The following is a 13,130-nucleotide window of genomic DNA, read 5'->3' on the forward strand; positions in this document are numbered from 1 at the left end:
TTCCCTGCCAAAAGAGGGCTTGGACCTCTTACTAGGTGGATGTGCAGGAAATTGCTTTCCTTCAACTGTTAGACAGAACAGGCATCCTTCTTTCTCATGAAAAGTACTCCTGCTTCAGGGTTCTGCTTAACCTGGAAAATATATTGAAATAAATAAATAAACCCACCACCAACAGACAAAACAGCATATTTACATATGCTGCATGACCACTGACCTGTTAGTTTTATTAATGTGCCTCCCTCCCTGTCCCACTGACCCAGGTCTGATTTCTCCCTCTGGTGCCATCTGTGCTGAGCCTGTCGGTGTTTCAGCTCTGTCCTGTGTCTCAGAGCAGACAAAAAAGATGAAGAGAAAATCAGTGTCCTGAACCTGATTGTGACTGAATCCAAACCAAAGATTTCTGAGGTTCCAAAGCTTCTAGTTTAACCTTCTTTACAATTTTGTGTTTTCTTGTTTCAAGTCGAATGAAAGTTTCTTGGAGCCATGTTTTGGTAGAGGTTCAAATGAAGAAAAATCATACGATGAAGTGACATGTTATTTTTAGAGTGGAAATAGAAGTGAAATGAAGTTCACTTTTTTGAAGTTCACTTTTTTGAAGTTCACTTTTTTGAAGTTCACTGAAGTTCATCTAACTTTAGTTATTGAACATTTAAGGTATCATGCAAGATTTTATCTAATTTCTCTACATCAACAGAGGCAGCAGGCAGGTCTTCCTGTCTTACGATAAATGCTGATGACAGAAAGGCAAGTTGTTCTTTGGAAGTACCTATTTCTTAATTTAAATTTAAACTAGGTGCAACTTTATATATAGTCTCTCGTTGTGTCTTTCAGTGCACAGCAGGGTTGTTGGCTTTTGTGTGAGATTTTCTATAGAGTTAGGATATTGTTCATAGACTTGTGCTGTGGGGAGGTGAGAGCCTTTAGATATTTGGGAACAAAATATTTTATCTAATTGTGAGCTGCTGGAGGTGGGGACCATATCTGGGTGTCCTTTATAGAGCTTTATTCTTATATTTCTTTGGAACAATGAAAATGATTCTGCACACCGGGTGACTTGAAAAAAAGTCACTCCCTCCTAGTAACATTTAATATTTCAAATGTAATAGGTTCATTTAAAAATCTTTTAAAAAAATATCTCTGTTTTGTTAGAGTCTATTGGATTGTCTGACGATGCCAATCCATCCTAGCAAAGCCCACAATTTCTGGTTTCATCCACTGTCCCATTTGCGTCTTGTCACTGCTGGAACTGTAATAACCGAACAGAAGCTTGGGGTTCACCTCTTCTCACTCCTGAATTTGGTGTGGTTATTTACTCTGGTGCAAATCAGTGCCGTGAGCTGAGATCCTGCTGCAGCCAGCTGCAAGCCCAAGGGGCAAGGATGATAAGACAAGAACTTTTATTAGACTAACTGATATAATTGGAAACACAGACAAGGTTTACAGTTCAGAGCCCCTTCATCAGTATGAAAGTACACATTTTTTCTAATTTGATGCGGTTAAAACATCAGGAATCAATATCAGTACTGCTAAATAAGTACAAGACAGCAAGACCTTGAGATTTCTAAACAAGGGGGCAAATCTTCAGGTGTTTGCATTTTACCCAAGGTTTTGCTCCTGCTCCAAGCCAGAGGTAAATGTAGCCTTCCTCCAGATTCTGCAGGCAGATTCTTTACCTATAACAGGGGATGATGACGATGACTGGCTTTTACAAAGAGCTTGGAGACTACTGACGTAAACATGCCCTGGGAGCAGGATGTCTCAGTGCTATTATTAGTATTTCATAAACTCTTTGTTTGTCCATTCCATCACTCCAGACATGCCTGTCACCTTTTCCTGCTCTAGCCTTCCAAGACCATCAGCTGCTCTCACAGTTTTGCTTCCACCACATCTCACATCAAAGGACCACGTGTTGTGGGAAAAGCATCTGTCTACTTTAGATTGCCCTAATAAACTGGCGGATGGTTTCATTCTTGCCCACTAATTCTTTTATGTGAGCACCAGTGAATACTGCTTCTCTCTTCTCTAATCCTTCTGCCTTAGACATAATTAGACTTCTAGCACCTCAATCAGAGGCTTCTATTTTCTGTCTCCTTTGTTTCTGCTGATGGAGTGGATCCATATTTCATTAGCCCTAGTGTTTTCTACTGCATCTTTTCCACTTTTATCATTTCTTTTTTGAGACTGAGAAATGCAATAGGGATTCACAACATGGTTTATGTGATAATATTTTGCATTTTGTATTTGATTCCTTCCTAATAACAACCAGTACTGAAGTAGCCTTTTCAGCTAAGAACTCAATCAATGCTGCATTTCTCTTTAACATAGAATATGTGGTGACGAGATAGACGGCGGTACAATGACCATCCAGAAAGCCATACAACTTCTGTGCTCCTCCGATGACAAATACCAGGCCATGGGTGCTTATTACCTCCAGCACACCTGCTTCCAGGATGAGTCTGCCAAGCAAGAGGTGAGCAAACTCCTTCAGAGCTCTGCTGTCATACTGGATGTGGTGCCACATGAGGTGGATGAAATTGGTTGTCCTCAGCAGCAAGGTCCTTTTGATTTTCATGATGGAGCCTCATAACACGTTAGTCCCACGCAGGAGTTAATTAAGTAGTTTTTTCAACTATTAGTGGCCACTTTCTCTTAATAGCAGTCAGGTCAGTATTTTAACACAGGGGAATAGTTAGCAGGCAGCAGAGGAGGCTGTGACTGTATTATCACCCTAACCCGTTGTGATAGAGATGGAAGGGTTAGGGTGGTATGGGAGCTGCCACCCAAACACACAGTTGTCTTCTGGAGGCATCTGCACCTGCTTCCACGTGAATTTTCTGCAATCTCAGAGCTGCAGTGTCAGAGCCACATAAAATTGCCCTAAATCCCACTGTGCATTGCTCAATGACATTTCAGCCATCTATTCAAGCCAACGGGTTCATCAGTGGTCACGTACAAAGATGGTTGGCCAGGCAGAAGCCCTCCTTACAGCAAAGTTTATTTTTCTTATGCTCTTGCTTTCTGCTTACTAAATTTATGGCACCATGCAGCAAGGGAGGCAGTTTCAATGCTGGATCTGCCGTAGCAAGACTGTCACAAAAGTTTATCTGCGTCCTGGCATGTTTGCAGTCATGTAAATGCGGGTTTCTCAAGACAGCATCTGCATAAAGGTGGCTTCCAGTTTTCTGGCAGCGTGGTGGAGCTGCACATGCTGGCACAGGGTGCAGATGTGCCTCTGTGTCCCCGGTGCAGCTGAATTGAATGCAGGGACCCCAGCCCACGTTGCAGTCGCTAATTGCAGGGTGACCACACCCTTCGTTACCGTTGAAAACACTGTGAGCACCCGCCTGTCCCATCGCTTCCCAGAAAGATGTGTTAGAGCAGGTATGTGAGTCATCTGAGCGCACACTTGGTTGCTTTTTTTTTTCTTTTTTTTTTTTTAAATGCACTCATTCATTTTCTATTGTCAGCAAATCTCCAGCCAACAGGTTTGTTTGTGCGAGCAGGCGCTCCATGTGAGCTTGTGTCCCCAGCAGACTTGGCACAGGGGGAATCCTTCAGCAGGAGCCCCCAGTGGTTTGGAGAGCTTGGATGTTGTTGGTTTTTTGTTTTTTTTTTTTGTTGTTTGAGCAGAGAATTTGCTCTGCCTTCAAACACCCATGGTGTGCATGCAGTGTCCTGCAGCTCAGGGCTCCGGCCCCTTCCCAGTGCCACCCCTGCCCATACCCTTCCCTCTTCTCTGCTGGAGCACGGCCCAGTACTGCTGGCTGCCCCCGAGGGTGTTTACGCTCTGCCGTGACCGCAGCTCAGCCTGTGATTTCAGGCTGCAGATAAATTACCATGTCATGTCATTGCATTGCTATGGATGGCCCCTGTTGTAGGCAGGGCAACATTTTTTCCTGATGTCAACGGATGGAGGTAGGTGAAAGTTTGTGGGAACAAACACATTTACACCAGCCAAAAATTCAGCCCATGGCCATTACTCATAGGCATCCACTTCCAGAGTCTGAGCTCTAACCTCAAGGACAGCACCCTGGTGCCACGGCTGATGGCAAGAACCAGCCGTGCTGTCTGAGGGCTCCAGCCATCCTCCTCTGCCAGGTCCCGTGAGTAGGTTCCACGCTGACTCCTTGCAATTATAGCTGTCCTTCTCCTGGCGATGCTCTGCACACCAGGCCGATGTCAGCACGTCTCTCCTGGTGCAGGTCTATCGGCTCGGGGGAATCGCCAAGCTCGTCGAGCTGCTCCGCAGCACGAACCAGAACGTACAGCGGGCAGCGGCTGGAGCCCTCCGAAATCTGGTCTTCAGGAATCCGACCAACAAGATAGAAACCCGGCGGCAGAACGGGATAAGGGAGTGCGTGAGCCTCCTACGGAGGACAGGGAACACCGAAATTCAGAAGCAGCTGACAGGTACGTGACAGACTGCCAAGAGCCCCTCAGCTGGTGTCAGCCCAGACACCTCGAGCCTCTGAGGAGCTCACCCCATGCTCCCATCCCATGCTGCCCGACACACAGAGCCATGGTGCTGCCACACCAGAAAGAGGATGTTTTGTGGTCCTGTTGCATGAAATGGCAACCAAAGACACAAAGCAGAGCAGGTCCTTGCCCTTCGGTGTCCTGCAGGGGTTCCCCAAATTATAGTTGCTCATCAGGGCTGTGCCTCTTCCAGGTTTTCCTGATGTTGTCTGGCCATTCCCATGCCTTCCTGGCCCTCTGGACCCTGTGCAGGGAAGGACAAGGGTATTGGTGATCCCGGTACAGCTGGACAGGTCGTCTGGTTGGGGTCTCTCCTTTTCTTGAAGGATTGACTTGAATTCATTGGTGCCGGTCACCCCCAGCTGTACCTGAGGTCCTGTGTGCAAACCTCCGTGAGATCCCTGGAGAGATGCCTTCCTCCCGTAACCTGATTACAACATAAACACCAATTCTGGGAGGAGGGATGATGCTTAGATGTACACCTCCTCATGATATCACACTCCCATTGCCCATCTCCTATGGGGACGGGCAGACTGGGATTTAGGGCAGCCTCTGCACCCTGAGTCCAGATGGTAGGAGCAAGAACATTTTTGCTGGAATTCACCCTGATCTCAAACTTTCTAATGCATGGTGACCTTCTGCTTGTGTCTTTCTCCTTCCTAGGACTGCTCTGGAACCTCTCCTCCACCGATGAATTAAAGGAAGAGTTGATACAGGAGGCCCTCCCCGTCCTGACAGACTGTGTTATCATCCCTTTCTCTGGCTGGTCTGATGGCGGCTGCAACAGGACAAGAGAAATTATTGACCCAGAAGTTTTCTTCAATGCCACGGGGTGTTTGAGGTGAGTCATCAAGCAGGGACTTAGTGTAGCTTGCTGTGTGTTGACAAGAGCTGAATCTACGTAAATCCTCTTACAATAAGCTAAAAACCACACTTGCTGCAATGCTGTTAATAATAATAAAAAAAAAAAATCCCTCTGAGAAAGTTTTCCTGACTAACAGAGGGTGAAGAAAAAATGTATGCAAAATATTTTTGTAGTAGGTGTTGTTTATTTTTAAGTAGGGTTGCTCTTGTGAAGTCTCTGCTCAAAAACTGTAAGTTGCTTTGTAATTGGAGAGCTGTAATACTGAAACCTGACAGTGTTCAGCTTAGACCAGGAATCTTGGCACATTTTGCCCTTATATTTTGAGGTTTCCAGAGAAAATTCTGGTTGCTAGAAAACAAACCGCTCTGAGTTCTGGGTGATATGAAGACTGAATTCTCTATATGGGGAAAACAAGCATTTTCCCACTAATTTAAATAACTGTTTCAGTACAGAACAGTCCCACTGCCCTGGACTTTACCTGCCACCCCTGGCCCATGCAGCTTGCTGCGTATTGGCCTCTTTTGCCAGATGGGTCACCCCCAAAAGAGGAGGAGCAGACTGAGCCCGGAGTAGTTTACTTTTTCAGAGAAAAGCCAGAGCCCTTTTGTAGAGGATCTTCGTCCTGACTTGCTGTTTCTCCTACCACCCTCCTCCACTTGGATGCGAGCACCTTGTCTCACTGGGAACAAGTGGAAAAAAAAAAAAAAAAAAAAAACCTACCTGGTATAATTAGGCACTTTCATCAACTGAAGCTCTCCCCGAGGGAGCGCAGCGCCGGCCGCACCCTTACCAGACACGCAGCTAGCAGGAGCTGTATCTGCTTGTGAAACAAAATGGGTGAACACGGCAGGGGCCTTCTGAGACTTGATACTATCGTCTTCTGTGGCTGGGAACCGTGTCTGAAAGATAGCGAGCGCTGCTCCCTTCCCCGTCTTGGAAAAACCTTCCCCGTGCAACTGCACGTTGCGGTGTGGAAGGATGCAGCCCCCCCGTTTTGAGACCATCTGAACCCACCGATGCTGCAACACAGCTCGTTAAAATGAAGGAAAGAGAGCAGGGACAGTGTAAAACCAGATTTCCATGGAGAGTAGCTCCAGGCAGGCTCTGCCCCTGTCCTGCAGGCTGCAGCAGCAGGGTCCTGCTGAGGACGGCCCTGGTGGATGGCAAGGGAGCTGGGAAGGTGTGGGGGCAGGGGGAGCGTGGAAAGTGGGGTGAGATGGTCGGGAGCCCCTGCTCTGCGGGGGGAACCAGGCCAGCTCTGACTCACTGCGCTGCAACAGCATCACGCAGGGATGAGAACAGCCTTGGGTTTGCCCTGGGCTCAAGCCATTGCTGCTCAAGCATTTCTGGATTGCAGATGAATTCATGTTAATGAAGAGGCTGCAAATCACAGTGAACATCAAATCCAGTTCTGGAACGCCTGGAGTGAATATCTCACAGCGACTGCCAACCTCTCTTTGTTTTTCATTTGCAAGCTACAAGGCAATAAAACAGGGAAGAAAAAAAAAAAAGGCAAAAAACGTTTCCTGTTACTGGAAAAACTCCCCAGTCCTGGCAGCAACCTGCTGGGCACTCAGGAATGAATGAGGAGCTGGGCAATCCCACTGGTCAGAGCCATTGCTGCTCCTCCCCAGGTCCTTCCCATTCCCTACGCAGACATTGCTGTAGACCCTGTGTAGTTGTAGTTCCATGTTTACAATCATTTGCATGTTCGTGTTTTTTTTATTTTTATTTTTGGACACAAGGAGGCAATGAGTCTGTGTAACATCATGTGTGGCCTCTGATCATTCTCACTAGGAGGATGTCTGCTATACAGCGTTCCTTAAGAGGACATTTGCCCCTATGGAATCAATCCAGAAGAGCAAAATGAGAGCTCTGCACCACTGCAATCATACAGAAGGTCCTTGCTGAACATAGGAAAAAAAAAATAAATAAATTAAATCAGGGCCGTAATGAGAAAAGAGCTGATAGAGACTAGTGAGTGAAGCCAACTAATTCTCTCTTCTTATTCCCTCCTGACGTGCTCTGCCACGGCTCTCTTCAGAAACCTGAGTTCTGCAGACATGGGGCGCCAGACCATGAGGAATTACCCTGGCTTGATCGATTCAGTCATGACTTATGCCCAGAACTGCGTGGCTTCGAACCGACCTGATGACAAGGTACCAGCTGCTCCTCCTCGGCTCTTTGCCTGGGTTCAGCCCCGTAGTTACTCATTGCAGCTTTCAGAATATCTCCAAACCCCTTTCAAACAAGCTTGAGAGGGGACTGGGCTCTTTGTGGCTGCTTTTGACCTGCCAAATCCCAGTGCAATCTGTCATAGCATTACAAATCTGCTGTGCTCTTGGCCTAAAGTAGATGTCTATTTTACAATTTCCCTTTACCAAACACAGAGCCACAGCAAAATAATTTGGCTCCCAAGCCCCCAGAATGCTCCCCTCCCTCATCTTCCCACCCAGGATCCTTCCAGCATCTAAACCTCCATCTCTCACCCTACCAGTCCGCTGACTGTGACACTGATCACTATGTATAAAAGGCACTTTTTTTTGGACAAAATAGAGTTTATAGCACATTTTCAGGAGCTCAACATCTGCTATGGTAGCCAGACATCCCAGAGCCTCCAGTACGATGCCTATTAAAACCAAAAATATTTCAAATGAGCTCAGGATTGAGCAAATCCTCTTTAGGGGACAGCTTTTTTAAAACAAGCAAACAAACAAAAAACACAGTTCCAGCAGAAGATACTGAAGCCAGGTGTTTGGAAATGTAACTGTGTGTTTTGGTGTTGGCTGCAGGTATCTAGTATCAAGACTTGATGCAGTTTAGCTGCTAGAAAAGATAACTATGGCATGGTAGATGTCCTCTCTGTACCTATATACAGTGCTGCTCCATATTTCTGCCTAATGTGACCCTTGCGTTTTTGTTCTGGGGGTGATTTCAGTCTGTGGAGAATTGCATCTGCATCCTGCACAACCTCTCCTACCGCCTGGATGCCGAAGTTCCCAACAAATACACCCAGCTCAACCACATGGCCCGGAGTGTTTACATGGACAAAACTCTCACAGGCTGCTTCAACAGCAGGAGTGGCAAAATGGAGGTAAGACACGCTGCAAAGGGCTTGGAAATGTGATGTTCAGCCCCAGGCAGGGGCTGCAAGTGAGGAGCAGGATCTGAACTTCCCATTTCTCATCTCTTTGTAGAATGACGAGTATGGTGTCCCCCTTCCTGAGGAGGATTTTAAACCCAAAGGGCCCAGCTGGCTCTACCACTCCGATGCCATCCGCACCTACCTGTCCCTGATGGATCAGAGCAAGAAGGATGCCACCCTGGAGGCTTGTGCTGGAGCCCTGCAGAACCTCACTGCGAGCAGGGGGCTGGTAAGTGCTGCTCTCCCCTGCAGACACACAACCAAACCCATCAGCACCTTATGGTAGTCAGGAAGGGAAATGTCCTCCTTAAACTACTGCACTATTGCAGAGCTTTCCACAGTGGAAAGATCCATTAAGATCCATCTCAAGTTCTTATAAATGCCAAAAATTTGTTCACATGGGGGCTAGAATCAGTGCCCCATGGGTCTATCCCAGGTCCGTGCGCCTTTCCAGGGGCTCCTCCGAGTTTCCTCACTCTGTAGGTCATATCACCAGCATCTATTTTACTGGCACGTCCCCCAGGACACCAGTGAGGATGTGCACAGATGTGGACAGTTGTCCTTAAAGCATGGAGAATGCTTTAAGGGATGTGCGTGTGCCGACCATGTGTGTGTTTCCTAAGCAGGAGGTGGCTCTAATAACAGGGTGGGTTGTGCTGTGGATTGTGGATTGTGCTCACACCAGAGCTGCTTGTAAAATTACCCTTGCAGATGTCCTGTACACGCTGGTGTGGCAGCACGGAGGTGACACGGGCTGTGTGACACTGTGGACATTGCAGGGGCTCGGGGCTGGCAGGGGACACATCACGACAACAGCTCCGCTCGCAGTGCCCAATATCGCTGCCCTGGGCATGTCCTCACAGGCTGCATTCACAAGGACAAACCCCGACTTGTCTGTGTCGAACTTCATCAATTCCAATTTAAATAAGATGGCTAGGGAGATAAAGGGGTAATTATTTCGTACGTAGGAGAGGTGTGTCACGTGTGCGAAGCGTTCCACCCAGAAACACGGCGTGACTCACGGAAGGAGCCTGTGCTGCTGGGACGGCATTAACCTGCCAGCTCCGATCTCCTGGGAGCTTTTGTTCCGAGTCTTTCTTTTGTGTTACAAGGCTTTCAGTGTGAAATACTTAGGGATTTTTTTTTTCTTTTCCCATTTAACAAAACCGTGCCACTAATAACAATGGGGAGGAAGGCTGGCACGGGAAGGGTAGAGCTGATCGGAGACACAGGGCTGGAGCTACGTGCTCCATGGAAATGAAAAGGCTTTCAGCAATCAAGATCATTACACAAGAATGTTTTCTTTGGGAGGAAGAAAACAAACAAACAAACAAAAACAGTTCTGCCAGTGGTGCAACAACTTACTTCAGACTTCTCGCAGGGAGGGTTGGAATGGCCCTGGATGTGCAGAAGTGGCTTTGGTTTTCAAAGGTCTTGCTCCAGCTCAGAGCTGGAGGTGGGGTGAGCTGCTGGGTCTGTTGTCACTAAAAGGAAAAAGAAAATAGGGAAGAAGCTTGCAAAGCTTACTATAACCCTTTAGCTTTCAGAAGAAGAGTCTGAATCTCTTCCCACTCTCACCTTTATACATCTCAGTCCCACTGGTGTGAGTCTGTAACACAGCATCTGTGCATCTTTGGAGCACAGGAAGGAAATTGAGTCTCAGCCCCATGGAAGGGGTCACCTTCCAGCCTGTTCCCATGTCACTGCTGATGGATGTGTGTCACTCTAAGGGCATGATGCACTCCAGCAGCCTGCCTGGTGCTGCAGTAGTCAAGAAGGTCAGATTAAACTCCATTAATAAGTGGGCAATGTATTATTGGTATGTGCTTCAAAGTCCATGAGCACTCAGCGGCATTGGCTACACCCTAAGGTCTTCTAGATTTACGTAAACAAACATGAAATCAGGAACCAAGATGTGTACTTTTGGCCTTTGGCTTGTTTCTTAAAGCATTATGAGCATTAGCTGTTTCTGCTCCAAAGCAGCCTATTACCTGTGGCACAACAGGGAGCTGAGCAAGGGCAATGTGGACGTGAAAGGTAAAATCTCTCCAACTACTGGGAATATCAGTTAGGCAACCAAGTGTGTCCCCCCCCCCCAGGCCTCCAGAAGGAGTCCCAGTTGTATGACAGAGGATGGGAGGCTGACTTTGCAAACTCCTATGGAGAAGAGGGGTAAATGACAAAGTAAGTGGGAGTACGCTAGGAAAAGGTGTTATGCAGATGGGTATTTTATAGCATGGTTGTGTTTGTCTGAACCTGCACATCGTTGCAGTTGTGTCCTTCCAGCATGGGAAGTCATGAGACATCACTGTTCTGTCTCCTAGATGTCCAATGCGATGAGCCAACTGATTGGTGTGAAGGAAAAAGGTTTGCCTCGCATAGCACGGCTCCTGCAGTCCAACAGCTCTGAAGTTGTCCGGTCCGGGGCTTCTTTGCTGAGCAATATGTCCCGACATCCTGTTCTCCACAAAACCATGGGTAAGTAATTTCCACCGCAGTGGATTCCTGAACAATGTCTAGTTTCTACCTCTCTAACATATGCCCACCTCAATTTATAAACCCCATAACAGGACTCAGCCAGACTGGGCAAAACGGTGTCACTTGTTCTGGTCAGAAGGACCATTACAAGTGATATACGAAGGCTTAGCAACATGCCTGCTATCTCAGTCTCTACAAGCCTGTGGTGTGCTTTATAGATAATGACAACTCTGCAAGGTCATGAGGATGTAGTGCAGATGATAGTTTTTGGGGAACTGAGTTGGACTTGACTACCCATAGCCAAAATCATTACCTTTCCAGAAGCCTGCAGCGCTCATCTTAGCTCTAAAAAACAAGGATAGGCTATTATGCTATTACCATCCAGCATTATTAGTGCCTCCTTCAGGGGATAACACTGCATTCTTGCATTGAATAGTGCTAACACAAATAATGTCATTCACCTCTGCTAGGTTTTATTTAAATGTTGATTGGAACATTCCACCTCTTTAGCTCACCAGGTGCTCCCAGATGTATCACGTCTCCTGTCATTCCAGTCTGGAAATACCAACAGCTATGGCGAGATCATGACATCAGCTTGTTACACTCTGAGGAACCTCATCATGTCCAACCCACACCTGGGAAAGTGTTACCTGACAAGCAACATGTTAAATAATGTAGTAAGCCTGTGCCGAAATGGGTGAGTTTGGGGCAGAAGGCATGGAGAGGGTCATACGTAGACATTTTTGAGCCCCTGTACTCTATGCAAAGCCAGATTAATATCAGAGCCTTCAGAAAACACTTCAGAGCCACAGTGAAGCATTATTCTTTCCCTGTACCTGTAAATTGAGAGTGCAGATGCATTTCGAGCATGCTGGTAGAGACAAATCCTCAGCAGTGGTTTCTTGGAAACAGATATGAGCCATCCAGGGTGGGATTTGTAAAAGGGCCTCAGGAAATTTGCTCACTGATTTTTAAGAAAGTATAAAAGGAACTGAGGGACCAACATCTTAAACCCTGCTAAAAATTCCAGCCTTCAAAGCAGGGGGGAGTTCAGAAGGCAACGTGAATCCCTAGCACTTGGGCTTCTCACTGACAGCTTCCTGCAGCTCTTACCATGAAGGTCAGGTCTGAGATTCAGACACAGCTTTTATATTGGTATTATACTTGATTTAATGTTCAAATTTATTTATCTTTCGGTTGGAGCACCCACCTCAAGTGGCAAAGATGAACCACATATATTTTTTTTTATATCTACTTTTTATAAGTAGATCCTCTGTTCTCCTCACCTATATGCCATGAACTTCAACAGCTAAACAATCTCAACATATTTTACTGCTTTTTCTTTTGGGATTTGGTTTAAGTTTTGCAGGTAGTAAATTGGTGTTTAACTTACAATGGAGCTTGCAGCCTTTGACCATGTATTCTCCATTCCAAGACTCATCTCTCCTCCCATCTGTCTTTGTTATAAAATACCTTATGCAATTAACCTGTTGTTTTCTGTTATGAAAAGACTTCTCCATCATCCTTTGATAAAACACGTACAACTTACCACTTGTTTCATGGCAGCAAAGAGACTCTCAGTCATTAGAAGTGGCCTCTTTGTTTAGTTTGGACTTCAGCCAACGAATATCAGTCACTTTGCTGCTTTTATATGCTTCCACTCTGCAACAAGCCCAATTAACACAAAACCCTGCCCTCTTCTAAGTCTTCATTGTTATGAATGGCATTAACTTCTGCCTAAAGTCCCGCTTTGGCTCCCTCAGACAAGTCATCGGCTAATTTACTACTTCAGCAGAATATTGCACAACCAGGGTTGTGCGTACCTTAATTGTCTTGCCTGTTTTGTGTGTTGAGCTTTGTTTCCAATGAGTCATGGAACTGTGAGAGTTACTAAACTCTGGAGATGTCTTCAGTGTGTTCCTCCTGTCTTCATCACAAATTCCTCCTGAGAAGCTCTCTGATTCTTGCCAAAAAAGGAACTTGAATTCATCCTTTTACTCCTTTATTCATTTCTGTCCCTGTGGATTTTTATGCTGTTTGATTCTTATGAAAAAAAGCCAACAATTGACATCCAAGACTAATCCAATTTATTCCAACCATATTATTTTAGACTGTTCCCATAGGGCAGATGTTAAAAAGATCTCTTCTCTAGTGACTTGACCCTGC

The 13,130-nt window shown here is 46.2% G+C and overlaps 1 protein-coding gene across 2 annotated transcripts in view; it reads left to right on the plus strand.

The window, feature by feature from the left end:
• Nucleotides 1-13,130, plus strand: part of PKP1 (plakophilin 1) — a 42,587-nt gene that overhangs the window by 21,857 nt on the left and 7,600 nt on the right. For both annotated transcript variants that reach the window (XM_005013709.6, XM_013094074.5), the window contains 8 exons: nucleotides 2,326-2,470; nucleotides 4,203-4,410; nucleotides 5,140-5,317; nucleotides 7,386-7,500; nucleotides 8,280-8,435; nucleotides 8,539-8,715; nucleotides 10,811-10,964; nucleotides 11,475-11,661. In XM_005013709.6, the coding sequence (XP_005013766.1) occupies nucleotides 2,326-2,470; nucleotides 4,203-4,410; nucleotides 5,140-5,317; nucleotides 7,386-7,500; nucleotides 8,280-8,435; nucleotides 8,539-8,715; nucleotides 10,811-10,964; nucleotides 11,475-11,661 (1,320 nt within the window). The remainder of the gene's footprint in view (nucleotides 1-2,325; nucleotides 2,471-4,202; nucleotides 4,411-5,139; nucleotides 5,318-7,385; nucleotides 7,501-8,279; nucleotides 8,436-8,538; nucleotides 8,716-10,810; nucleotides 10,965-11,474; nucleotides 11,662-13,130) is intronic.

This window comes from Anas platyrhynchos, chromosome 27 (genome assembly GCF_047663525.1).
Source record: "Anas platyrhynchos isolate ZD024472 breed Pekin duck chromosome 27, IASCAAS_PekinDuck_T2T, whole genome shotgun sequence".
In the NCBI taxonomy this organism is placed as follows: domain Eukaryota; kingdom Metazoa; phylum Chordata; class Aves; order Anseriformes; family Anatidae; genus Anas; species Anas platyrhynchos.